General features: G+C 33.9%; 1 protein-coding gene across 3 annotated transcripts in view; it reads right to left on the reverse strand.

Annotated features, from left to right (window-relative positions):
* Diaph2 (diaphanous related formin 2) overlaps nt 1-27,743 on the reverse strand; it is a 707,007-nt gene that overhangs the window by 354,818 nt on the left and 324,446 nt on the right. For all 3 annotated transcript variants that reach the window (XM_021152793.3, XM_021152792.3, XM_085838035.1), the window contains one exon: nt 11,762-11,891. In XM_021152793.3, coding sequence (XP_021008452.1) covers nt 11,762-11,891 — 130 coding nt within the window. The remainder of the gene's footprint in view (nt 1-11,761; nt 11,892-27,743) is intronic.

Raw genomic sequence — 27,743 nt, forward strand, 5'->3', positions numbered from 1 at the left:
GTGGCTCATAAAAGAACAAAGAATTCTCACCTGAGGAATACTGAATGGCAGAGAAGCACCTGAAAAAATGTTCAACATCCTTAATGATCTGGGAAATGCAACTCAAAACAACCCTGAGATTCCACCTCACACCAGTCAGAATGGCAAAGATCAAAAATTCAGGTGACAGCAGATCCTGGCGAGGATATGGAGAAAGAGGAACACTCCTCCATTGTTGGTGGGATTGCAAGCTTGTACAACCACTCTGGAAATCAGTCTGGCAGTTCCTCAGAAAATTGAACATAGTACTACTGGTGGATCCCACAATACCTCTCCTGGGCATATATCCAGAAGGTGTTCCAACTGGTAAGAAAGAAACATGCTCCACTATGTTCATAGCAGCCTTATTTATAATAGCCAGAAGCTGGAAAGAACCCAGATGCCCCTCAACAGAGGAATGGATACAGAAAATGTGGTACATTTACACAATGGAGTACTACTCAGCTATTAAAAAGAATGAATTTATGAAATTCCTAGGCAAATGGATGGACCTGGAGGGCATCATCCTGAGTGAGGTAAAACAATCACAAAGGAACTCACACAATATGTACTCACTGATAAGTGGATATTAGCCCCAAAACTTAGGATACCCAAGATATAAGAAACAATTTGTGAAACGCATGAAACTCAAGAAGAACGAAGACCAAAGTGTGGACACTGTGCCCCTTCTTATAAGTGGGAACAAAACACCCATGGAAAGAGTTACAGAGATAAAGTTTGGTGCTGTGACGAAAGGATGGACCATCTAAAGACAGCCACATCCAGGGATCCATCCCATAATCAGCTTCCAAGTGCTGACACCATTGCATACACTAGTAAGATTTTGCTGAAAGCACCCAGATATAGCTGTATCTTGTTAGACAATGCAGGGGCCTAGCAAACACAGAAGTGGATGCTCACAGTCAGCTATTGGATGGATCACAGGGCCCCCAATGGAGAAGGTAGAGAAAGTACCCAAGGAGCTAAAGGGATCTGCAACCCTATAGGTGGAACAACATTATGAACTAACCAGTACCCCAGAGCTCTTGACTCTACCTGCATATGTATCAAAAGATGGCCTAGTCGGCCATCACTGGAAAGAGAGGCCCATTGGACTTGCAAACATTATATGCCCCAGTACAGGGGAAGGCCAAGGCCAAAAAGTGGGAGTGGGTGGGTAGGGGAGTGGGGGGGGGTGTATTGGGGACTTTTTGGATAGCATTGGAAATGTAAATGAGGAAAATACCTAATAAAAAAATAAAATAAATTAAAAAAAAAACGTAAGTAAAATAAGGCCAACCCCCTAGAGGCATTTCTGAGGCCAAATTCCCAGTGAGTCTCCTTTTTATCAAGTTGATAATTTAAATTAACCCTCCTGCCTGGGTGACAGTATTTTCTCTGATCGGTGTTTAGCTAATATGAATTGTAATGGTGAGGCACAATGATGGATGAAACTTTACTTTAAATCGTATCATTAGTTCCAATAAATATTTACAAAGTGAAAACTGACATATTTGAAGGAGATATACATAAACACAATTAAAAAGCTCCAGGTCTCAATACAAGCATTGTGAAATAAACATGTTTCATTACGGATAACACTCTTCAAGAAGGTGCACCAAAGAACTGTTTATGTTTTATTATTTGCAAAGCATAATAGAGTGTATGACTATTAATATACGGTGAAGGAAAAAATTGATAGAATAAAACCCTAAATTTTATGGATCTAACTTTAAAAAATACTTGGTTTAGTTTCATATTTTATGTGTAGGAGTACTTGCTGACATGTATGTATGCATGTATAATAGGTGTATATGATTTCCTTGGTGTTCAGAGGTCAGTGTTAAATACCTTGGAACTGAAGTTGCAGATGATTGCGATAGGAACTGAAGATTTTTCCTTTGAAAGAACAACAAGTACTCTTAAGCACTGAGCCGCGTATCTAGACCTTGATATAACTTTTATGCAGTTAAAGTTGGCAATTTGAAAGTAAAGCAGTGTTTTCTTTGTTTGTAAACTGCATGACTTCATTATATGTATTTATGTATATATATATGTGTGTGTGTGTGTATGTGTGTGTGTGTGAGTGTCAGTATCTCTGTGTGTATGAGTGTTAGAATTATATAATATTGAGAAATATATGTAGATTTATAAAAACATTCCAATTAAATATATTTAAGAAAAACCCTAACTCTTATTTTATATTAAATTTATAAAAAAATTTTATTGCTTTACTAATTTTGTTAATATTATTTTCAGAACTGTATAGCAAAATCATTAGAAAGTTTATAAAAACTTAGCTAAAATTAATTGTGCAATTTTGAGGCTGATGACATTTTTTAGACAATCTTCTTTTCTATATAACACATAGATCACATTAAGTTCTAAGATAGATATTAGTGATTATTATAGTCAGTTTTAGGCATCAGGTAATTCACGATTAAGTGAAACAACAGTAGTTAAGAAAAATATTACCTTTAACTTTGTGATTAGGATGTAATCAGTAGCCACTCCTTTAAAATATATACCAAAGAATATAGTTTTTTAATCATTTTATTTCTTATTTTATATTTTAATCTATAATTTATGTGTCCCTTAAAATTTTCTTATCAATTATGTAGAGTATCATGTTATTTTCTTTTCTTTTCATTTCTTCTTTATTTCTTCCATATTTACACATGTTAAAACACAGATACTAGAACATTATGAGGTATTGGGACTTTTGATTGCAGACCAAGGATTCTTCTATTAAAGATTAGAGATGTCATTCAAAATAACATGAATTTTATTGAATTTGGGTCTGGAGAGATGGCTCAGGGTTTAAGAGTGCTTACTGCTCTTGCTAAGGACATGGGGTTAGTTCACAGTTTAGGTAACAATTATCAGATGGTTCCCAACTGACCAGTGGAATTTGATGCACTCTAGTCTCTATGGGAATCTGCATGCATGGTGTACAAATCATTCATAGATGCACATGTATATTTGTGTTTGTGTGTGTGTGTGTGTGTGTGTGTGTGTGTGTGTATGTGTGTGTACAAATAAGACATAAATCTTAAGAAAAAATATATATTTGGAATATTACTTCCAGAAAAATCACTCAAATGCAAAGAATATGAGAATGTGTAAAGAAAATACAATTTAATGGCACCATACAATATTTTAGAAAAATTTAGGACTTTAAGAGCTAATTTGATCTTTACACTTATTTGTTCAAATATTATTATAGGCAGACATGTTTCGACCACTGAGATACAATCCCAGTAATTATTCTTCAAGTTTTAAAATGATTCTGAACAAATGTAATTAAAACATGTTAAAAAGCAAACTGAAATTAATATGCACATACAAGTTTAACTAATTAAGTCAGTATATATGTATAACACCTTTTTCTTAAGGCATTTCCACATTGAATTTCATAATCACTACAGGGAATACACACTACAATCTGTATTTTACAACTTTGAAAATGTGTACAAATGAAAAAACATGCACTGAGAAGTTGACAAACTATGATCAAACAAATAGCTTGATGACAAAGGTCAAGCTAGAATTTATCTATGTCAAATGTCTTATTCCTGGACAGAGCATTTTAGCAGGTTTCTTTTACATATGGCTATAATAGCACTATCTGTTCCATAATGATTAACTTCCAAAAGAGTTCTGAGGTTTCACACAACTCCTCTCAATGAGTTGCCAAATCAAACTGACATCTCCTTTCTGTTGTACATGGAAGAGTACTAAGGAAGTAGATTCATACAAAATTTGCAAACCAAGAGCTTATATTAGGTGTTTACTAAGAATATCTCATCAACTTACATAACCCAACATTTAAGAGGAAATCAAAGCAACAGTGATGGTTTTTAATGATTTAATCCTTGTGCTATAGCTAGTTTAAAATGTGTCAAAAGTAGAGAATGTAAGCAACTTTCTGGATAACTCTGCTGTGCTTCTGGTACTTACTTGAAATAGCTATCCCTCCATGTCCTTGTGATTGGCCTATCATTACCTATAACACAGTAGAGTACCAAATGACTAAGGTCATGCAATGAAATCATAGCAATGATATACAAGATGATAATCAAATTTTAGCTATTTTCCATAGTGGTACACATAATAGCCAAAGAGGACCACAATGTATCTTGTTTTCTGATATGACTCCTGTGGCAGGAATGGCTGGCATTTCTACATTTCTGTTCTTACTTCTGTGCCTACTCTCTCCATCCACACTGACAATATGACTTAATATCAATTGTTTAATCTGTTGCATGAAATATGTTCCAATATTTTGTGTTTGCTTAAGGGCCAACTAAGTGAGGATAACTGATGCATGAATAGCTGACATTTAAGAAAGTGCTTGGAATTCAAAAATGAGATTTAAATGATCATTGGTAATCAACATCCTATTTTCAGACACTGAAGACACAATTATTAAAAAAAAAAGATGACAGCAGCAAAAGTTTCTTTGTAGGAATTTTAATTCACCATGAGATAAGGCATGTTAAAATTCCTCAGACAACATCATATTGATAACAGTTGGAGTAAAGACCTCCTTGATCTTTACTTGTATAGAATGCGGCTGATGGATCTTGTTCTTTTACTAAGTAAAGAAAGCCTAAACATCACTTTCAGATTAAAAGTTGCTTTGATAAAATCCTTAAGTGACATAAAACTTGCTGAAGAGCATCAATTATTTACAATAATGTCAAATGAACTTTGAAAACAATTGCCTACTCATATTTATGCAACAAATGTGATGTTTTTATGAAGCATGCCTAAAAATAAAAAGGATTCTTTGAATTAAAATGTAGTCTATGCCTCACTTTTCATAAGCCATGATGTATTTTAAAGTCATGAATTATGATTTTATATACATTATTGAAGTTTAATTTACATGAGAACATGTATGTATGTGACCTGGTTAATGAATTTTCATAAAATGTATACTTGCATAATGCCTAGATCAGTAAGCCAAACAAGACCAGTACTGCCAGAAGCCCAGTCACAAACTTACCCCAAGCATATCTAATACAATGAAAACTTTATCTTAGATACTTTATGAGAATATTTGTGAAAACTTTTTCTATTAACTCCTCAAATATCTGCAGACATGTCTTAAGAAATGTGAGTAACTTTAAAGACCTACAATGGGTTTAGATAAATATAGCATCTAGATTCAGCTAATGCTAAATAAACATACACAGAGGTAAATCTGCTAATATCAATACTCTGTAAAATATTGTCATGATAAAAAAAAAAAGCCAAAGGATATAAAACATTATTGAGAATGTATTGTTTTTGGATACAGTTACACAAATGGAAATCCTGCACCAAATGAAGATGTTCGAATAGGTTTTGTCATCCATTAGGGAAGTAAAAAACTACTAAAAGTCAGAACAGAAGCCTCTCTATAGAAATGTGGTAGGAAAATGTTACACAGAGCATAAAATACCTGGGAAACGGATGTAACACTTCAGTTTGGAATAAAGCATGGATCAAGAATGTGACATAGTCACAGTGAAAATAGTATGATTCTTCAGCCCCCAAACCCTCCATTATATAAAGGAATATTATTAACAAACAAAAGATGCAGTGCCCTGACAATTAAGCCACATAAGTATATAAGAAACGTTTGTTAGAAGCCTTGGTATCACTAATCAACTGCATGTATAAGATGCTGGGCTTGACTTCCAGTATTTCAAAATTAAATTATATAAATGACAAAAACAGGCAAAAAAGAAGTATATTGTACAAAATATTCAAATCTAAATAATATATGATTAACACCATACATTATATTAGGTACTTAATGAATGTAAATTTCATTATAAATGTTTCCACCACATGTTTAAAAAAACAGAGCATATTTCAATCTAATGCTATCCCTCTTACTTTATTTTATTATATTTTATTTTGTTATTTAGGTGGTTATTTCGTTTTCTAAGAAAAGATGCAGTGAAAATTGTTTTGAAAATGTAATTCAGTCTTAGCACAGGAATTTCAGGTAACCACATGGCATTTCTGTTATCTCAAAGAAGGAAGTTTGGTATTAAATACCAATAATTTATAAAAACAATTGTTGAGAACTAGTTTTTTTTAAAATAAAGATGTATTGTCTCCATAAAATTCACAATATTCCAAAATAAGCTAAGCAAATATTTTAATGTATTTATTAATACTATGTAGTATTATATATATACATATGTATATATATATGTATATATATATATGTATATATATATATATATATATATATATATATGTTAGTTTTATGTATGTCTTAGTTTGGGTTTCACTGCTGTGAAGAGACACCATGACCAATGCAAATCTTATAAAGAAAGCTTTAATTGGGTCTCTTTTATGATTTCAGAGATTCAGTCCTTTATCATTATGGTGTGAAGCTGGTCACCTTCCAGGTAGACATGGTACTAGAGGTTCTACATCTTGAGCACCAGGAGCCCTTAAAGCCTGTCTACACAGTGACATACGTCTACCAACAAGGCTAGACCTATTCCAAGAAGGCCACACCTAGTAGTGCTACTCCATGAGCCAAGCATAGTTAAACCACCACACACACTAACGTTTAACTACATTCTAATCATTCTACTATGCTATCAGCAAGATGGCTCAGTGACCACCTTACCTCAAAACCTACTGACCTGAGTTTCAACTTCTACACCACCTGCTGGATGCAGTAAACCAACTCCTTAAATTTGTCCTCTGACTTCTACTTCTACACACACACACACACACACCCCATACTATATAATTTCTACATTGGTATAATGTGAATCTGTACTTTAAAAAGGATATAATTCAAAGTTTAAATCTCTTTCAGGAATTGTACAAATTAATATTTTCTCACATCTCTAAACCTGTAAGCACCGTTTATGGTAAAATAGGTGTTCTAAAAACATAATTTTACTCCCAAAATTCATATATTCTTCCATCCATTTAACACTAGAAATATGGAAGTAATTTTTCAACTTTTAGAATAAAGTTTCAGTAAGTTACATAACACACTACAACCATCCACTGTTGCCACAGGCCTATGAGACAGTCCTTAAGGTTCCTCCTAAACCTTTCTTTTTTGGTGGTCTCTAAAAGTTCAGCTTCTCTCATTAATCCAATTGTTGTCACTTTTCACTTTCTTATTGAAAGAAGTAATCAACAGGGTAGGAAATATTCTTAAGCCACAGTGTTTTATATTGATTTGCTTTGCTTTGCTTTCTCTATGGTGAATACGGTGAATACCTACTATCTATAATGTCTTATTTTGATAAATACATAATGCATTAAATATCAATTGTGTAATTTTAAAAATGTTATTGAGGACATAGATATCCATATTGCTGTGTGAATTAAGACCAAGGATAATAAGGAATTAATATGAGAGTCTAAGTAGTCAGTCTAGACAGTATACAATTTAATACAAATCCAAATGTGGAATGTGTGCTCTTATCAATAAAATTCAAATGCTGCAACTGATGTCAATAAAGAAAAAGGCAAATTCTGTGAAATTTGAGCAAGACAACCTGTAGACAACTACAAAGTGGAAGAGGCATTTAGAATTATATTAGGCTGTTTAGTTGCTCAGCATTTACCTTCTGTATATTTTCTAATATCTCTATGTACATCTCAATTATGAAAACATGGCTGAAATTTGAATAGATTTCATTAGAGCTGTGAGAACATGGTCAAGTACTTTATCATTAGGAGGCCCAGTTTCTTCCAGTATAAAATGATGAAGCTGTACTCGATGTCACTCTGTGTTGCTTTTAGCAGGGACTAGGTGACCCCTAAAGCTTCTACTGGCTCTTTTTTTTTCTCTTTTCCCCTACATTTATACTCTCATATTTAACTTTTACTACTTGCTGTTTCTTAAAATGTTGTATTCTTTTTACCTTCAACTTTTATTCTCTACTCTAATTTATGTTTTTAATTTTTAGAGTTTTCAAAAAGGATTTCTTTAATGTGAAGTTTCACCACTATTAATCCTGAAAAGAATTTGAGAATAAGTAAATAAGTTAGTTAACATCACAACATGTAAACAATACATATCAAAATGTAGAGCTGACTGAAAAGTATATAATTTAATATATAAGAATTGTGCATAGAAAACATAACTAGCTTTTATCTTGTAAGATGGCATGGATTTAACTGAAGTGAAACCCATTTTGGATTTATGTAAAAATCTTAGGATTAATAGTGCCTTCAAATACATTAATATAATATCCTGTATTGAACAGAATAGTTTTAATTAAACTTTACTAACCCTTTGGTTTAATCCCTGGAGCTAACCTATAAAACAGTAAAGGTTTTAAATCAAACTATAAAAATTCTCAGAGCTAAAAATTAAAGTAATAGTTATGGAGAATAAAGTAGATGAAGAATTCACCAAATGCATCTAGTAAATTATTAATACTTCAAACACACACACACACACCCCACACACAAACATATATTCACATGTCTTAGTTTGGGTTTCTATTGCTGTGTTAAAACACCAAAACCAAAATAATCTTCTAGTCCAGCACTAAACTAAATCAGGGCTGAAGCTCAAGGAAAGACAAGTAGCATTCCTATATCCATAATCTTGCCTTGAGTTTCAGTTGTTATAGCACCCAAGACCACCAGACCAGAGATGGCACCACTCACAATCAGCAGGAATGTCTCCCACAAATAATTAACCAAGAAAATCCACAACAGGTTTTCCACAGGCAATCTTGTGGGAGGCATTTTCTCAATTTAAGTTTCCTCCCTAAAATCTGGCTTTTGTTCACATATAACTTGCTACTGCCTAACACCCATATAACAATTAAAAATAATAATTAGAAAAAAAGGTGATTGTGTTTTATAAAGGATTCTTTTTAATTGTTTGAAGATATCAAAATTTGTATAGTCACAATAGTTTCTTTCTTTGAACATGCTGGTATGTCACTAAGTAATGAAAGTATCTGCAGGCCTAAAGTTTCCCCCAGAATAAAATAAGTCAAACACTATTATTTATTAATTTCATTGGTAATAAGTAAGGGTGTATAATACTATTTGCTTCTGAACTTCAGATTTATAAGAATTCCTGTTCAGAGGAAACTAGTGCATTTTCTCGCTCAACTTGCTTGCCTCTGCTGTCCCAGCAATAATAGCTAACGAAATAACTAAACAAATTCAAATAAAAACAAAACCACTTTGGAAATCTCCAGGCAATGCTTCATAAACTTCTCCTACAAAAGTACCCCTAATGGAACCGAAGATTGAACAGGCACCCCTAGGGATTTGCTGCAAGTGTGAAATTTCTTTGAAGTCATCAGTTTTATTTTAAAAATTCATGTGGTTTTGCCTTCTACTCTGCAATATATATCTGTTTTAATGTAAAAATGATGTGTTTCTTCAATATCTTTGAGTTACAGAGCTTTAGGAAAATATGCTAAGTTGATACCAAAGGCATGTGTCTCTAAGAAGTGCATAATTATAAGATGATCTTTGTGAAGAATAAAGACAATTATACAAATAAAGTTCTCCCTAGATTCTACATAATTCTTTGTTTATCGTTCAGCTTAAGGTGATGGCACTCCCCCACATTATCAGTAATTTTGAGGTCTATGCTTTTAGTATTGGAAGAGAATATCTGTTGTTGCCACAATGGGCAGAAAACATCCATTTCTCATAACCTACATACAGGAATTCTAATAATCACAAAGACACAATTGTTCATTATATGTGCGATGTAATACATTCATTAACTTGCTATTGTGGTTTTCCTGTACCTCAAATTTTTAAAATGCTCTTTTTTTTTGAGGTAGGGTAACAATTCACAAGGATCTGATTCATTTTCAAAAGCAAACTAATTATATATAGTGTTGATCTATCTTTTTTATTTGCACTGGGATAATGTGAGTATTATACATATAGTAGTTTATACACAATAATGAAGGTGATAAAATTTGAATCAAATGACTCTTAAATTTATATTAAGAAAGCAAAGACAAATTAGACTCAAATATTAAGGAAAAACATTTAACTATAAATAAGACATAAATAGCTTGACCTTTCACTATTGCTTTTCTTCCTGTAGAGGCTAAACTTCAAAGTCTTTTCTCCAGAGCCTTTGGTAAAAAGAAGTTAGAAAGAAAGGAAATGGATTTTGAACAGTGTTTTGACAAATGATAGTCAGTTGTCTTAGAGGACAAGGCAGGTGAGATTTTTCAGGCAGGGGATGCGGCAGGAAATTGTACACACAGACAGGATTATTATAAAGAAATAAAAATGGCTCAAGAGAATATATGTCTGGGTACACTGAAATGAGAACTAGGAGGAAATGAAAGTGGCTTCAAGCAGGCAGGGTGTGCTTAAGAAGTTTTTGAGTAGAGAACTCTTTGAATTTCACAGGAAAGAAAACGAGCCAGTGAAAAACAAGTGGAGATTGGGGCTTGCTGCAGTACAAACATTGAGATAGCAAAAGGGTATTTGGCAACAGCCCTGTGACTACAGTGGATGGATCAATATACAAAGCAAGCAATCAAAACACAATGGATACATTTGGCTGTTTAAATAGACAGTGAGAAAGAAGGTTGTGATGCAGTTAGAAAAAAATATGAAGGGATTTATCAAAAAGCCCAGACATATAAAAGAAACAAGGCTGAGTAGAATACATACTTAGCTGAACCATGAAGAACTATAAGATATACAAGATAATTTTCATCAAATCTAACAATCAAATCAATGCAAAGTTCATACTGGTATGTCAATTGTTAACACTATGAAAATTTTCATTTCTAACAACAGTAGTATAACAACAGTGTACTTACTATGTGGCAAGTATTTTCCTGTATGCTTTGTATATGCTATATTTAATCTTACTTTTGTCATTTTCTAGATTAGGACAAAAACCTTGGACTAGCTCAATGTTCTGAAACTAGTAAGTAATACCATTATAATTTCCTTTAATCCCCACAGTTACAGAATATAGTCACAACAGTAAATATTTCTCTTTTCTAAAAGAGAAAATAAAAGTTTGCACCCATATAATATCACCCGCGGAAAAATATTTTCTTGATCCATCTTTCTTTAACTTTTTAATCACTTATGAAGTGTGGACAATATTGACAAGGAGATTTACCCTGCCTGGAAATCTTACAAGCATTCTGTTTCACCTCTGTCTTAATTCCTTAATACAGTATAAAGTGATGTGAGACCTGAGTCTGCCTTGGATATTTCTGATATGCGTAACTTACTCCCACAGCCTCATCATTAAATATTCCTTTCATCTGTCCTAAATGATCCTGCTAGTTTATCTTGCAGCTATTGAGTTGTCTCTGGAAAGGAAACTGTTTACCATGCTAGGAAATCTTCATCCTCATAGTTTACCCAACCCATAGTAATTTCTGCTTTATCTCAATTCTAGAAGAGTATCTTTAAAACACACTTAAGGAGCGACGTCTTAGAACCATTTTGAGAACACTATCATTTACCATACATTTAAGCTCTTCTCAATGTAAAGAACATACTATTTCATTAGAGGTACCATAGCTTCAAAAACATAGCAGTGTTAAAAAAAAATGGAGAGAAACACAGGTTATTTAAATGTACAGTGTAGTCAGATATAAGCCAATCAAAACTACCTTTCTACTTTCCTTACACAAACAGAACTTTTATGATTAATAGCGCTAATAGCTTCCTTTTAAATCTTACTTAAACAAAAGCACATAAGCTAAGAATAGTCTCAAGGCAGCTGCTAATTGATTACCTTTGCTTGCGCTTTCCACATGCTCCAGCTCATCAGGAAATTTCAGGATATCCCGGTATTGCTCATCACAGATTTCAGCAAGAAAATGCAAAAGGGTTGATTTTTGATCTGCTGATTTTGTGTCTTTGATCTGGAAAAAAAAAAAAAAACCCCAAGACTTTTTAAAGCAACACAAATAGATACTTTTCTTAAACAAGTGAAACAGATGATGGATGAATACAGGTCATGATGAAGCTCACTCACACTTTTTTTGTCTTTATCTATTAAGTTGTTGGTGGCTTCTTAATGGCAACTAGTTACATAGCTGAGGATTTTACACTCAATATTTTATAGAAGAGAAACAACACTAATAAAAGTGCCAAATTAAACTTTAATCTATATTTGCAAAAATGTCTGAATCGTTACAGCAAAATGAATTTTCCTTTTACTAGACACGAACACTCATTTAAGTAGTTATAGTAGTAGTACCAGTTAATGTGTGTTGATGTTAACAACACTGTGGTATTTGCATTAGTATAAAAATGTATTCGTGAAAGCTCCATCCATTTGTGACATTAAATTTATTTCTAGCTATCATGCTTTATATTCCTTTATTTGCATGTGCCATAAGAAAAAAAATCAAAAAGTTGTTTCATACAGAATGACAAATGAAAATCATACTACACAGTCATGGTAACATGACAGAATTTAACAGTTATTTGCTTAACATTGTACATTTTTTGAGAGACACTAGAAGAAAAATGATGGAATTAATAGAGTAATACAAATCTTTAAAGGATAAGCCAGAACAATTTAGATGGCTCTAATGGTTTCATTTTTATATCTCTTACCCAAGGTTAAGTTGCAAATGAAATCAAGGATTTATGTAGAAACAATGCATAAATACAATGCAAAGTATCAAGTTTTTCAGTTTATTGGATGTTTTAATTCTATAATCTTTGCATGATGGGTTTATCCACTGATGTTCATACTGGTTTGGAGTTTTTGGCTTTAAGGATTACTCTGTTTAGAATAAATATTTATTCTTCACAAACAGGTTTAGGAAAGGCTGCAGAGGATAGTTAGGTAATTATAAAATGAGTTAATCCTTACCATTTTGTGACTAAAGATTAAAAAAACATAGCATTTACTAAATCAGGTTCATATCAAATATGTTCTGTGTTAAACTTTGTATAGGGTATTTACATCCTCGTGATGTGAACAAATATAAAGAAGATGAGCCTTAAGGCTCCAGATAAACAAATGGCCATAGGAGTAATAATGTTCCAGTGGTCATCATTATTTCTTGGAGAAATTCTACAAATACAGAATTCCATATACCAAAAGTATTTAAAATGCTGAAATCATGCTCATTCACCAAACACCTTTTAGCATTACAAAGGTGAAAACTTCAATCCAAGGACAAGCTGTAAGAACAAAAAGCAACAGGAACTCAAGGGCAGTTTATCTTAAGTAAAGCTAGCAGCTAGAGAGGAATCAATGGGAGGCTCTGTTCCCCAAAGAGAACTGTTTAGCTGGGATTACTGTGTTATATGCTCACAAAATGCATCATTTTTACAGTATGTGGGACATTTAAAGAAACCCCTTACAACGTAACATCTGAGATCCTAAAAGAAGGAGGTAAATTGCAGGAAAATTTCCCCCCTAGTAGTAAGGAAATTTATTTATTTACTTTTTAGTCTGTGGAGACAAATATATATCAACACAGAAAAAGAACAGCAAATTCTTACACACTATTCAAGATGGCAAATTGTATATTTTGCAGTTGTTAAACATGTACATAGCTAATACTGCATATAAAACAAGAAAAGTTGTATTATATTCCTATGGCAATTTTATGCAGATTTTCTTCTTTGTCTTGGGCTTTATATCATTTTACATTAAAATTTTGAGCTTTATCCTGCATTCATAAGTTGCTAAAATTACAAATTTGTGTGTGTGTGTGGGGGGGGGGTAAGCTGCTGTTTGCAGGTGTAAGCATATGTGTAAGGGTGCACTTGACTGTGCAAACATGTGGCAAAACCATGAGGCAATGTCTCCTGTCTCCTATTATTCCCCATCTTATTTTTTTGAGACAGGGTCTCTCACTGAACATGAAGCTTGCTACTCTAGCTAGACTGGGTGGCCAGCAAGTGCTAGGCCTGCCTCTGCCTCCAATCAATAAGAGTTAGACATGTTCACCTATGCCATTTTTATTTATGTTTGTTTTGTTTTATGTGGTTACTAAGATTCTCTAAATGAGAATCCCTTATGCGATCATGGAGTAGTTTAATCACTGAAATGTTTTCCAGTCCTGAAATGTGTTTTCATATTTATTCACTATCAGTGCCACTAACTATATAATTCTGTTATGCAATTTACCATGGTCAATGGTTGAATCTACAAAAACAAACAAAGGGTAACATGTTGGTTAAGCAAAAATGACATTATTTTTAATTAAATCAATAGGGTTTCTAGACAGCATATACATGTAATCATTTAGAACAATAACATTCCCTTCAGAGCATGGGCAAGTATGGCAAAGCACCTGCCTTGTCAATCAGAGAAATATATCCAATTGGAGTGGGAGACAAACTCTATATAGTCTATATAACAATATATATTTCTGGAATCCTCCACAGAGTCTTTTTTAATGTCTGAAAGTGATGGAAAATGATAACGAATAGGTGGTCTTTTAAATCTTTCTCTGTACACATAACCTTTCAACCAATTCTTTAAAACTGAGTAATATTAAAAAAACTGAGTAATATTAAAATACAATGCAAATAATTGCCTTTAGTGTAATGTATTACTTTATATTGTATATGTAGAATTTCTTACTCTGTATCATTCATATAGTAGCCAAAGCAGAAGACAATTGAAAACACTTTCATCAATACTAATATTTATCTACTAATTTGCTCTTGTAAGTAGACAAGATAGATATATTCATATCTAGAGAAAAGGTAATCTAATTTAAATATATTAAAATCATGTCAAAATACTTGGGTTAGTTTACTAAGATACAAACTTAATTTGAATTGAAAGCTGGTTTCTTGAAATCATGTTAGAAATGTATATGAGTCTCAAATATCTAAACAAGGTGGTAACTAAGCTAGATCTTGCCTAAGTCTCAGAGGCAAATACATTGTAAGCATTTCAAGGATTGTTCTAGCTAGAAGCAAAGTGCCTTTTGGCAACTTTGTCTGCATTTCGGCTTATTCCTTTTTCAAGCAGCAATGAGCAAGGACACAAGAAAGATATCTGATATCTTTTTATGACCTGCCATGGGGAGGCTACTCCACAATTCCCTACCTTGTGCATATTTCCAAACACTAAAAGCAAAATAGTACTTTCATCAAAGACAAGTAGTTTGAAAAGCTTAAATTTGTATATTATTTTGCCAAATTGATTTAGTGATTATTAATGAAAATAAGAGTGAATCATTGCAATAACTGAGAGCATTTCACTAATCAACCATACATACAGTAGTTTTAATTGTTATATAAAGATTACTAACTGAAATTAAGTGAATTCTATTTCTTTAATCTTTACTAACATTCAGTAATAGTACATAAATACAAAGTACCCTTGGTATAGCAACACCTATTTCTAAGGCTAATTACGTTTGTCTTTTTATAAAATATATAACTAAATAAAAGAAATGTAATTGAGGAAAATATGTAATAAAAAATAAAAAAAAGAAAATATGAAATTGCATAGAAAAGTGAAAATATGTTGACTAACTTTGTGACAAATGCCAAGAACTGATACAATTATAAAGAGTTGTCAGACATAAGAGGAAAACTGGATGCATTTGAGTCATTGTGAAAAAAAAATATGTATTTTTGTCAATGAATAACAGGAAGTGAAAACAGGAAAAGTCAGACCCCACATGTTTTAAGTTGTGCGGATATATATACCTGTCAGAAAATACTAACTTCAGAGTAAGCTCATTTTAGAAAGAAAAAATAGCAATGTGTAAATAGTCTCTAAGAAACAGAATATGAGCAAACATTCTCTCTGCTTTAGTGTTATCCACGTGTTATATGCCTATGGAACAGGTACTTTTACAAATCCTCAAAATAACCTAATGAATTGGTGGTTTGAATGTGCTTGGCCCAGGCAGTGGTGACATTAGGAGTCGAAGTTTTGTTAGAGTAGGTTTTCCCATGTTGGAGGAAATGTCTCATTGTGGGGGTGGGCTTGAAGAAGCACTACTCCTGGCTGCCTGGAAGCCATGATGTTCCTGTTTGCCTTTGGAACAAGATGTAGAACTCTCAGCTCCTCTAGCACCTTGCCTGCCTGCATGTTACCATGCCCCCGCCTTGATGACAAAGGACTGAACATCTGAACCTGTAAGCCAGCCCCAGTTGAATGTTGCCCTTATAAGAATTGTCTTGGTCATGGTGTCTCGTCACAGCAATTAAACCCTATCCAAGACAACAGGCAAATCAGAGAGTATAACCAGAGCTCACCAACTTAATAAAGACAGGTGCCAGAACACACCCTGTTAACTTACACATATTGAGATTGAATATTTACTGGATTAACTAATAGGTTATGAAGAAGGTGTTTGGAAAGGGGAAACTTTATGGAGGAAGCAAGTTCATTACTAATAATGAGTATTTTCCAACTTCACTGAGTGTGATTAATAAATACCATGTTTGTCCATAGTGATTTATACATTTTGTAGTTGTATTAGTTATTTCACAACACATAATTTTGTTTATATTCTCAGTATCATCCACCAGATTGTGACCTCCTTATATAGAGGACTATGATCAGATCAGATTTTTCCCCCTGGAATGTTCAATGAATAAATGCTCCAAACAAGCCAAAGATAATTAAGGCTAATTCAATGATTAGAGAAATCTTTGGTGACCTTCAAGTATTGTTTCAGAATACTGCCAAGGACATAAAATTAAATGGAAAGGATAGCCAGGAAGAGGAGGTAATGTGTAAGGATAATTTATTCAAAATATTGACAGTAGATAATAGCTGGATAATAGAGGGGGCAGTAGAGCCAGCAGCTGGAAAATGGTGAGGCTACTGGCAAAAGTTATTATAATTATCATTCTGAATAAGTTCAGCATAATTAGGCCTGAGGAGAGTAGGAATTAAAAGAAATAAAAATAGACAATCAAGAATCCATGGGTCCTATGCTGGGGATACAGCTTATCAGGAGGCTTACACAGCACTGGGTTCAATTCTCAGTACTTTAAAAATAAAGCAGAAAAATAATTCATGGGTATTGGCTACATTATAAAATAGAGATCCTTTGATCAACAGCAGTGGCCTCATCTGAGTAGTGTTTAGAAATTCACATCAACTAAAATAGAAACTCAAGGGTATGCCTTGCTACGTGGTGATTCTGATGTATTCCGCATGGCAATTATGATGTATTCTAAAGTTTGAGATCCACAATGATGAAAAAAATTTCCAGGTCAAAAGCTACTCAGGCAGTTATCTATATTTTACCTACAAAATCTTCCAAGTTTTAAAATAATGAATATTGTGTTTGATATGTTTTCAAATCTTAGTGTCAATTTAAAACTAGAGAACTATCTAGTAATTTGTGGCTAATAAAGGACAGATCTAACTGTTCTTGATTAGTTCACAGAAAATGACACTAATCTGTATTATAACTTACCACGTACTGGTACAAGAGCACACCAATCTCTCAGTGTGGGCCATGCTATGAAGACTTCAGATATATTGCTCTCAAGTCGTATAAACCATCTCCCATTTTTCCTTAAAAGTGTACTAAAATTATACTCCCACATCATATTGAGACTAGTGTACTGTGTTTAAGTAAAACCTTAAATCAGAAAGTCAAATTATAAGTTGTGGAAAACTGGACATCAAAGTTGTCCTCAAAAATAACTGGAAGGTTTATATGTTCTTCAGGTTTACATTTCAGGACTATTAGACTTGCTCTAAGGAACCCAATGTCTTAACTCTAAAGCCATACACAACAGACTATACTTACAGAAAATGCAACCACCCTGTGTCTCTGGAAAACAAATGAGAATAAAATGATAAAGTACCATCCATGATGCAGGAATACACAGATACTGTGTTACCAGTGTCAGCATCCTAATTTCAGGTGGAAAGTAAATAGTGAGAATGTGTTGTTATATAGGAAAAAAACAGTTGGTTTTAAGAATCTGCCCCAAAGCAATCTTACACTGTAACTATAGAGTGTTACAGAGAATCTACTTAGCTAACTTCATGAGATTTGTCTTGCAGAAATGGTTGTAGAATGTATAGTGAACATAGGAAAAAAATGAATTGCACATAAAGAATAGAAGAAATGCAATGGTAAAGCCATTGACATACTCCCTAGTGAAACATTTCTAGATATTTTTAAGGAAGTATAACATCAAAGTGGTGCTAAAACTTAAATGTGAGTGAGATGCCTATGCCAATAAACTACATAAGAAGGATGCCCTTTTAGACCGCTCTCTTTCTCTTATATTTATAGAAATGGCAAAAAAGGAACTCATTGAATGTAACAAGTCCTGTATTAATAAATAGATTCACACTCACTCTATGTGAAGGAAACAGCCCTCACATACCAACAGAACCCAATTTAAACACACCTATACTGGGTGGATTCACCTTAAGAACAAATGATACTTCTTTGCAGAGTCTAGTTGAGTTGTTGAAATGAAACCACTTAACATATCACTGTGAACAGATCATCCAACTTTATTTCTTTTATTAAATTGATCCTTAATTATGGTCTCTTTCTCCCTATTATATTTATATATTCATGGAACAGTTAATATTTCAGCAATCATGAATGCTCTAGTGCATATATCAAAACAACTACTTCTGCTTGCCAGTCTTGATACGGCACATGAATTCTAATGTTAGTTTCTTTTCTTTTTTTTTTTTTTTTAAAATTAAGTTCTGTGCTCTCTGCCAAGGGTTGTTTACAAATTATTGCTTTCTCCAACACCCCCACACACTGCAATAACATTGAGAAAGATAATGTACTTTTAAGGATTGCAATTACCATGAAGACATTAGCTCTGCAGCTACAAGCAGACAGGTCTAACACATGGTTTCCTGGCTTTATTTCTGAATCTGTCACCAAAACTTGTTTTTTTAAGGTATTACATGACCACAGTTGACACTAATTCAGCCAAATGTAATTTATACTGGAAAAGATGTCCTAATTCTTTATGTAGGCTTGATTGTCCCTATTTTACACTCTTGATTTCTGTATTATAATGGTACTTCCAACAAAAAAAGGGAACAGATGAAATCAATTGTATAAAAAGTCATGCAATTTAAGAGCTTTCCACTTGTTAACTTAATTTATGGTAGCAATCTGTGAAAGCAGAGCTTAAAGTTGAAACCATGACAACATTAAATGTAATAAGGATTCATCTCAATTGCCACCTTCAGGCCCAGCAGGGCATTTATGCTGTTAGTTTCTCAGAGAAGACAAATTCTGCTCTCCTACACTCGATGCTCCCCTTCTCAGGGGTTTCCTTATAGCCCCACTTATTCAAGGTGAATGCACTCCGGATGCATTAGTCTGAAGTAGTCAGGACCAGTGTCAAATCAACAGCCATTTATGCTCATTTAGGAAAGGCCACAATGAATTAATGAAACATGGCTGTACTTTACAAACAAAAGCAGGTCTGCTGCTTAGAAGTGCTTTCAGTTAATCAAGCTACCAAACGAATTCTTCTGAGAATAGTTTTAAGAAAATCAAATTATTTTTAAATTGGTACAAAAATAGTGTAGAAGCATAAGCATCTCTTGGGTTTTAAATAGCTTCTTCAATAAGGTTTGGTTTATACAATAAAAGCGCTCAACTTTTATTGTAATGAGCATTTTTACTTAAACATGTCTATATGAAATTTGAAAGTAAGTGAAATCAGTTCTTTGATGTTTTTCCCTGGACATAGCCTCAAAGATTATTAACATCACTAAGAAACAGCATAGGCAATACTGCAGGTGAATGACTCAGAGACTTTCCATTAGTGTACATGCAACTCAGGTGGTCAACAATATACCTTTGAAAACCAAAATCAATAGCACTGAGAAATAACTGCTTAGAAGTTGCTGACATATATTGATATTAGTAGCTTCCTTCAATTAATCATCCATTCATCTTCAATGCACTCTATAATTTTACAATGCAAATTGAGTTAATATTAAGTATATTCTTCTATTGGGTATTTTCCTTATCAATTTCTGTTTTTGCACCTCTGGAAATGATCCTCACTGATATTAGTGATATCCTATTACAGACAATGCAGCTGTGAATCCTCTTCTTCATTGTCAGAAATGTGCATAAAATTTAGCATTTTAAACATCTTAGAGCAGAGTAGAGTTTAGTGGCACTAAACACATTACATGCATATGCAGCATATCCCCCTATTCATAATCAGAACTTCTTGTCATCCTAACACAGGCTTTAAACAGGTATATTCTACACATTTTGTAACTTTCACATCTCTTCTTTCTAAATGGTTTATAGGTTTCATGTTCCTTTGTATAGATTTACAAATATTATATTTTAAATTCTTGTGATGTTTTGGATGTGATGTGCCACCTTAAAAGGCTCAGGTGATGCAGAATTGGTCCACAGATGGTAGCCCTTTGACAGGTGATTAGAAAATGAGACTACTAATTTCATAATGAGTTATTATTACATGGGCATGGCATGAATGGCTATATCTTATGTCTGTTCCCTTCTAAGTTCTCTCTGCTTCCTTTCTGCGATGAAGTGAGCTAATGTGTTCCACCACATACTCCAGCAATAATATTCTATCTTGGTTCTAACTAAAAACAACAAGAGCAACACACTCTCATCAAAAGCCATGAAGCTGTGTGTTCCAATCTATCTTTCCCTCTAGTGGTTGTGTTGACTCGGTATTCTGTCACTGCAACAACAAACTGATAAGATACAGGTGTCCATGATAAAGACTTCATTGAATCTGAAGAGTAAATTCCTTTCTATAAGCAGTCAGCCTCCAAGTAGTTTATATTTATCTTATCAAACAAAGATAATTTGCCCTGAGAATTAAATATAAAAATGTTTCGTTCATAGTTACCTAAACAAAAGTTATGGAAGTCTCTTTCTATGGGAAGCGCCTGATTAGTGAAATGGGGGTTATGCACAAAATATAATTTTTTAGTTTGTTTTTTTTAATGTTTTGGTCATTTTTAACATTTGGCTTAATAGGAAATTGGATTCTCCCAGTGTCATCTCATACTAGTCCCCTCATACACTCTACCCCACTCCTCCATCCCTTTTTCCTCAGAGAAGGGGAGCCTCCCCACCCCATGGGTACCAAACCACTCTGTTACATCAAATCACAACTGAACTAAGTGCATGCTCTCACACTGAGACCAGACATAAAATAGTTTCAGTTTATTCACTTATTGTTTTGAAAAGCTAGCACTAAATTTTATAAAAATTTTTTATTTAAAAAAAAAAAAACCTGACATTTGATGAAGAGATAGAGGAGGAATAGGATAATGGGAAGTGCATACACGATATACTTTGACTTAAATACGTTACTATGAAACTCATCACTGTATAAGAGATGCTAATGAAAATGAGCAAATACTAAATGCAGAAGGTATAAAATTATCAATTTTAAATACTATAAAATAAAAAGAAATGTGTAGGGGGCTTGAGAGTTGGCTTAGTGGTTGCAAGAGGACAAGTTTTCACTGTATTTAATTCGAAGTGTCCATATGGTGGCTCACTGCTATCTGTCACTTCTGTTCCAGGTGGTCCAAAGCCCTCTTATGACTTCTGAAGGTAGCAGGCATGCATGTAGTGCAAACAGTTACAAGCAGGCCAACTATTCATAATGCATGAAAATTAAAATAGTTTTAAAGGAAACATGTATTCTGAGATACCATAATGTAAATAAAGAAATCAAAAGAACTTAGAGAAAGAAAACAAAAAGATTGAGCTATTGTGCTTGCCCTCCTAAGAGGCTTCAGAGAAAATCAAATTAAAAAGAGAGGTTCAAAGTCTATGTTGTACTAGTGACTGCTATCATCCCTTCCCTTTGCACAGGAATGCAGTTGTTATACAGTCTGAAATGTCATCTCACAGGACACATCATTACCTGGTAGTTAGTTACCCAGCATTTATGAGCAACATAATTTATTTATTTATTCTTTATGTTTTTAACATCATTTATTTCTTCATGTGTGCTGCTGTATTGAGGACCCTCCATATGGCCCTCCCCACAAGCATTGTTCCTTCTGTCTGCCTTTAACATTACAATGTTCTATATGCACCAGCTAGCTCATTAAAAAAAAAAAAAAAGAATGGAAATATGTTTGATTTTTTTTGTTTTCCCAGCAAAAAAATCCTAGCATTGGGTCCCACAGAGAGTAAAGATTCAATAAATATGTCTATAATTACCAGCATGGAAAAAGTATTTAAATAAATATAAATAATTCCTAAGGTGTCTAAAGTAATCACAGACCTTTATTTTGGTATAAACGATCACTTTGTAAACTTCTTTCCCTGTCATTGGTTCTCCTTATTAAGGTTGTGCAATGCATTCATTAGGAAGGCTTCATTTGACTGGAAAACCAGCTTGTAACATGACTGGTCACATTCAGTCACAGTAGCCATGTTTTATCTTGAACAACAGTTTCAAACAGGGTTTAAATCCCCTTTGAACAGAGCTTTTATAGAATAAAAAGGCATTTGTTTTCAAACTTACTAATTATATTCACTAAATGCTGCTCATGTTTTCGACTTTCCCCCACTGTGAGAATTACAAAATCAGTCATAAGATTAAACTCAGAAAATGACTACAGCAATTCACAGAATACTAAGCCAGCTGGGTTCATTTAAATCCTCTATGAAAACAGTTTTTATGGTGAACCAAGTAAGACCTACAGCTAGTCCCATAAATCATCACTTTTTGTCTATTCTGGTGCTGAAAATGTTTGTAACCACTTTGAATAAATGGGAGATTTCATCAAGAAACGTCCTTAAAAATTTCAAAAGTAGAGAATTCTTCATTTCAGTTAGCTATACTCTGCAGTCTAAAAATGGTCACTACTACTATGTGGGCACAATTGTTCACTAAGATAGGTATGAAACTATATTAAATGATTTTTTTTTTTTACTTAAATACTTTTTGATGAAAAAACAAAAAACCTGGAGTGTATATTTAGACAGGTGTTAGAAATCCTTTAATAAAGACAAAAAGTTAATAAATATGACTTTTAAACAGTCAGAATGAACAAGGGATACCAATCAATTCTGAACTCACAAAACATACTTCTGTAAAGAATCTAATAAACTGAAGATTTCGGGATTTAATGACATTTACACAATTTAAAGTATAGTGTTGTAAATGTGCTAATCTAAAAAGATGTAATCAAATTCTGAGAAAACAAGCAAGCAAGTGTTACATTTAAAGTATTAGCAGATTCATTTACACCAATGACTACAAATGAATATTTCAATTTTGAAAATAGTCCTTAATAAGCTCACAAGTACATGCTTTACAATCTAAAGTTTAGAGCAAGGAAGGAGAAAGGAAAACTAAGCTAAGAGCTGCTTTCATTTTTTCTTTCTCAAAGTACAAGTCTATAACATCAATGACAAAATCTTCTAATAAGCACATTCCTTCATAACTACAATTTGAAGACATACATAAACACACTTAACACCTGCTAAATTTGGCTTCTATGAAAATTAATCTCACAACTAGTCACTGCATACATTTCTCACATTGACCTATTTAGAAAAACTGATTTTAAAACTTGTTCTGTGACGAAGAATTTTGCAAGAAGAAAATGTTCGTTTTTTCTTCTGTTTAAAACTTTATCAAAATGACTTTTTACAGTTATTTAATATACAAACTGCATTCCTATACACGTTTCTTAGTCAGTCTTTTTTTTCTATACTAGATTTAATTCACATCCAAACAGCAATTAGTTTTTATGTGTTCATTCTCTCTCTCTCTCTCTCTCTCTCTCTCTCTCTCTCTCTCTCTCTCTCTCTCCCTCCCCCCCCATCCTTCTGCTGCTCTTCCTCACCCTTTCCTTTTTCCTGTTTCCCCTTGAGACCATTTTGTTTTGAGAGACAAGGCCTACACTTCCTAGTCCTGTCTTTAACTCACGATTTAGCTCAGGATAGCTTAAAACTCCTGGGACATCCTATTGCCTCAGCCTCAGCCTTTCATAAGGTAGTAAGCACTTTTTTTTTTTTTTCACTTTTGATTATCTGTCAAGGGCTCCCTGAATCGCCCAAATTTGCCTTCAACTCCTCCTGCATGTACCTCAGGCAATTCTTAAACCTGCTATCTTCTCTCCTTAACCTCAGAAATAGCCAAGGATACATGACTACACTGCCAGACATGCCTCATTTAGGTTACTAGGATATCAAGGATAAGAAACATCAACAGGTTACCCTAAGTCTACAAAATGTGTAACCATTTAGAAACAGTTGAGGTTATCACTTTAGGAACAATTTATAAAGTCAGAAACTGAACACTCTTTTCAACCAATTTCTTTCTATTTTAGGCACCAATTTGCACAGCAACACTATATTTGGTAAGGAAAGCAAATACTCTATGTTTCAGAAATGGGAAAAGAGGAGGTAACATGCAAAGCAATTAAGACTGTATTCATAGGAGAAAAAAGGCATGGTGCCACAGTCATGTACATCCAAAATTTATGAGTACAACCCTAAAACATAACTTCAAAGTGGGGTTTATTTTCATTTATCTTTTCTTTTTGGATATTTTCTTTATTTAAATTTCAAATGCTATCCCTGTTCTCAGTTTCCCACTCAGAAACCCCCTATCCCATTCTCTCTCTCCCTGCTTCTATGAGGGTGTTTCCCAACCCACTTCTGGCTCCCCACCCTGGCATTCCCCTACATTGGGGCATCTAGCCTTCACAGGACCAAGGGCCTCTCCTCCCATTGATGACCACAAGGTCATCCTCTGTTACACATGCAGCTGGAGCCATGGGTCCCCACATGTGTACTCTTTGGTTGGTGGTTTAGTCCCTGGGAGCTCTGGGGGTCTGGTTGGTAGACATCGTTGTTCTTCCTATGGGGTTGTAGCAGTAGAGGTAAAGGCTTCCTATTGAATTAATGAGCTGGTAACTTAAGTATCTTTATCAATGAAGAAGTAAGATATCTAAAATAATCTTTTGCCAATAACACTGTTAATGTGTACAAGTCCATATATACAGTAATATAACAGGAATTAAACAACTCTAATAAGAGTGTGTTCATTTAAAAAATCTAAATTTAACATTATATGAACTTTCTAATAATATTAAAGCTTATAGATTTACTGGCTTAAGTGATACTGACATAAGTGCTTCCTGCTTTATAATTTCAAAATTTGGCATGATTTATATGTGAAAACTTGTAGGAAACAAAACTGATGACAGTTTTAATAAGTAAGTCTAGAATATCACCAGTAGCATAGTAAGAGAGCAATAATACACATTCTTCTTGTGTTCAAGAGTATTTATTGGTACTCAAAGGTGAGAGGCCAATGAAGAAAAACAATGAAGCACAATGGGTATAATTAAAAGTCGAGCAATCCATAAGTTTAACAATGGCAACTGTTTAAAACTGTCACTGCCATTCTGTCATTGTGCTCTCTGGTGCTTATTTATTTCAAATTTCTAATTTGGTGAAGATCTTGCTTCACTGTAGAATAATGAAATGCAGACAAACCCTTAAACTGAAATGTTTATGTCCGGTGGTCATGAATTATGAATAAATTGTATGGTGTGTCGTTATATGCTGACATTTTAAACATGACGTGCCATGAATGAATTCCCCTGCATTTGTTATAGCTCTGAATCTTATATCACTGATTATCAACAAAAGATGTGAAAACATGTTGTGAAATGAATTCCAAAGGAAGGAAAGTTTAAAGGACTCATGGGGAGCCAGAATCTAGAAGGGCAATCTAACATTTCATCCTATTCTATACAAGGTCAAGAGTAGAATCTTTCTTTTCATAGGATTTATTTTACACAGCCAATTATAAACCTGTATCATTTATTTCTCAGTAAGCTGTCAAAAAAAAACTTCCTTCAACTCATGTAATGATAAACATTGATAAGAAAATAACGCATTATAGTCGGGCAAAGGAGTCAGAGATAATCTTGAAAATACTGCAGTGGGCTGAAATATTTGAGTCTGCTGTCATAGAATGATCACTTATAAGCTATTACTCTGCAGAGAAGATTCTTATTTTTAAAATACTGAGAATAATTTTTACCATGAGAGTAGGCTCATTATTATGATGAATGAACATCAGTAAAAAGAAGGTTTCTTATTTGTATTAAAGACTAAAAATAAACCTGTATTTAATCCAACTACTTGGTTTCACACAAGCCAAATTGATCGAGAGTTGTATAGGCCTCAGACATTGAGGATATAAAGAACTGACATGAATGTGAAGAGTTCAGAGTTGAGACAGAAAAAGAAAGTCCCTGTATGAGGACATGTTAGGACGTCAGAGGAAAGTCATTATCTCTAGTCAAATAAAGGAAACCAGCCAGCATCTTGGTCTTTGAAATATGGTATCATAAAACATAAGAAAATTATTTTCTTATATTTAAAACAAGTCAGTGGTATTTTTGCACAAAACCTGAATTGTCTAATACACTGGCTTAAATATTCACCTCCCAGAGCATTAGACCTTTGTTGTTGTTATTTTTGTGTTTAACTACCATTTTATCCTAAAATTTAAACATTAATGATGCAATTCACAGTGTTTTGAATAAAAATGATTAGACTGTCAACATTTATAAGAATTTACATGTCACTTAAGTGACAGTCTTTCCTCAGATTTTCTCCTGGATTATATACAAATTTCACTACCACATACAGTGGGTATATTCTTTAGGGATGTATTTAATGGTAAGTACTGAGTTTTGAGCTACTATTTGGGAGAGAGGAATCAAACCAGGGTCCCCTGGAAGAACACCTACTGTTCTTAAACACTGAACCATTTTTAAAACCTGCTTGTTCCTTTAAAGGTCAACTTCTTTACTTTTTCTTTATTTTCTGGTTGAGGCATATCAGATCTTACCAACGAACTCAACTTTGCCCTTGAATCAGATAGTCACCAACTTAGGGTTTCTATTGCTGAGAAGAGACATCATGACCAAGGCAACTCTTTATTTTTTTTTTTTAATTTTTATTAGGTATTTTCTTCATTTACATTTCCAAAGCTATCCCAAAAGTACCCCATACCCTCCGCCCTCCCCTACACACCCACTCCTGCTTCTTGGCCCTGGCGATCCCCTGTACTGAGGCATATAAAGTTTGCAAGAACACTGGGCCTCTTTTGCCACTGATGGCTGACAAGGCGATATTCTGAATCATATGCAGTTAGAGACAAGAGCTCCAGGGGGTACTGGTTAGTTCATATTGTTGTTCCACCTACAGGGTTGCAGACCCCTTCAGCTCCTTGGGTACTTTCTCTAGCTCCTCTGTTGGGGGCCCTGTGATCCATCCAATAACTGACTGTGAGCATCCACTTCTGTGTTTTCTAGGCCCCGGCATTGTCTCACAAGAAACAGCTATATCAGAGTCCTTTCAGCAAAATCTTGCTAGTGTATGCAATGGTGTCAGCATTTGGAGGCTGATTATGGGATGGATCCCTGGATATGGCAGTCTCTAGATGGTCCATCCTTTCGTCTCAGCTCCAAACTTTGTCTCTGTAATTCCTTCCATGGGTGATTTTTTCCCAATTCTAAGAAGGGGCAAAGCGTCCACACTTTGGTCTCCGTTTTTCTTGAGTTTCATGTGTTTTGCAAATTGTATCTTATATCTTTGGTATTACAAGTTTCTGGGCTAATATCCACTTATCAGTGAGTACATATCATGTGAGTTCTTTTGTGATTGGGTTACCTCACTCAGGATGATGCCCTCCAAGTCCATCCCTTTGCCTAGGAATTTCATGAATTCTTTCTTTTTAATAGCTGAGTAGTAGTACTCCATTGTGTAAAT

This window comes from Mus caroli, unplaced genomic scaffold (assembly GCF_978045245.1).
Source record: "Mus caroli unplaced genomic scaffold, Mus_caroli_1 scaffold_5, whole genome shotgun sequence".
NCBI lineage: Eukaryota > Metazoa > Chordata > Mammalia > Rodentia > Muridae > Mus > Mus caroli.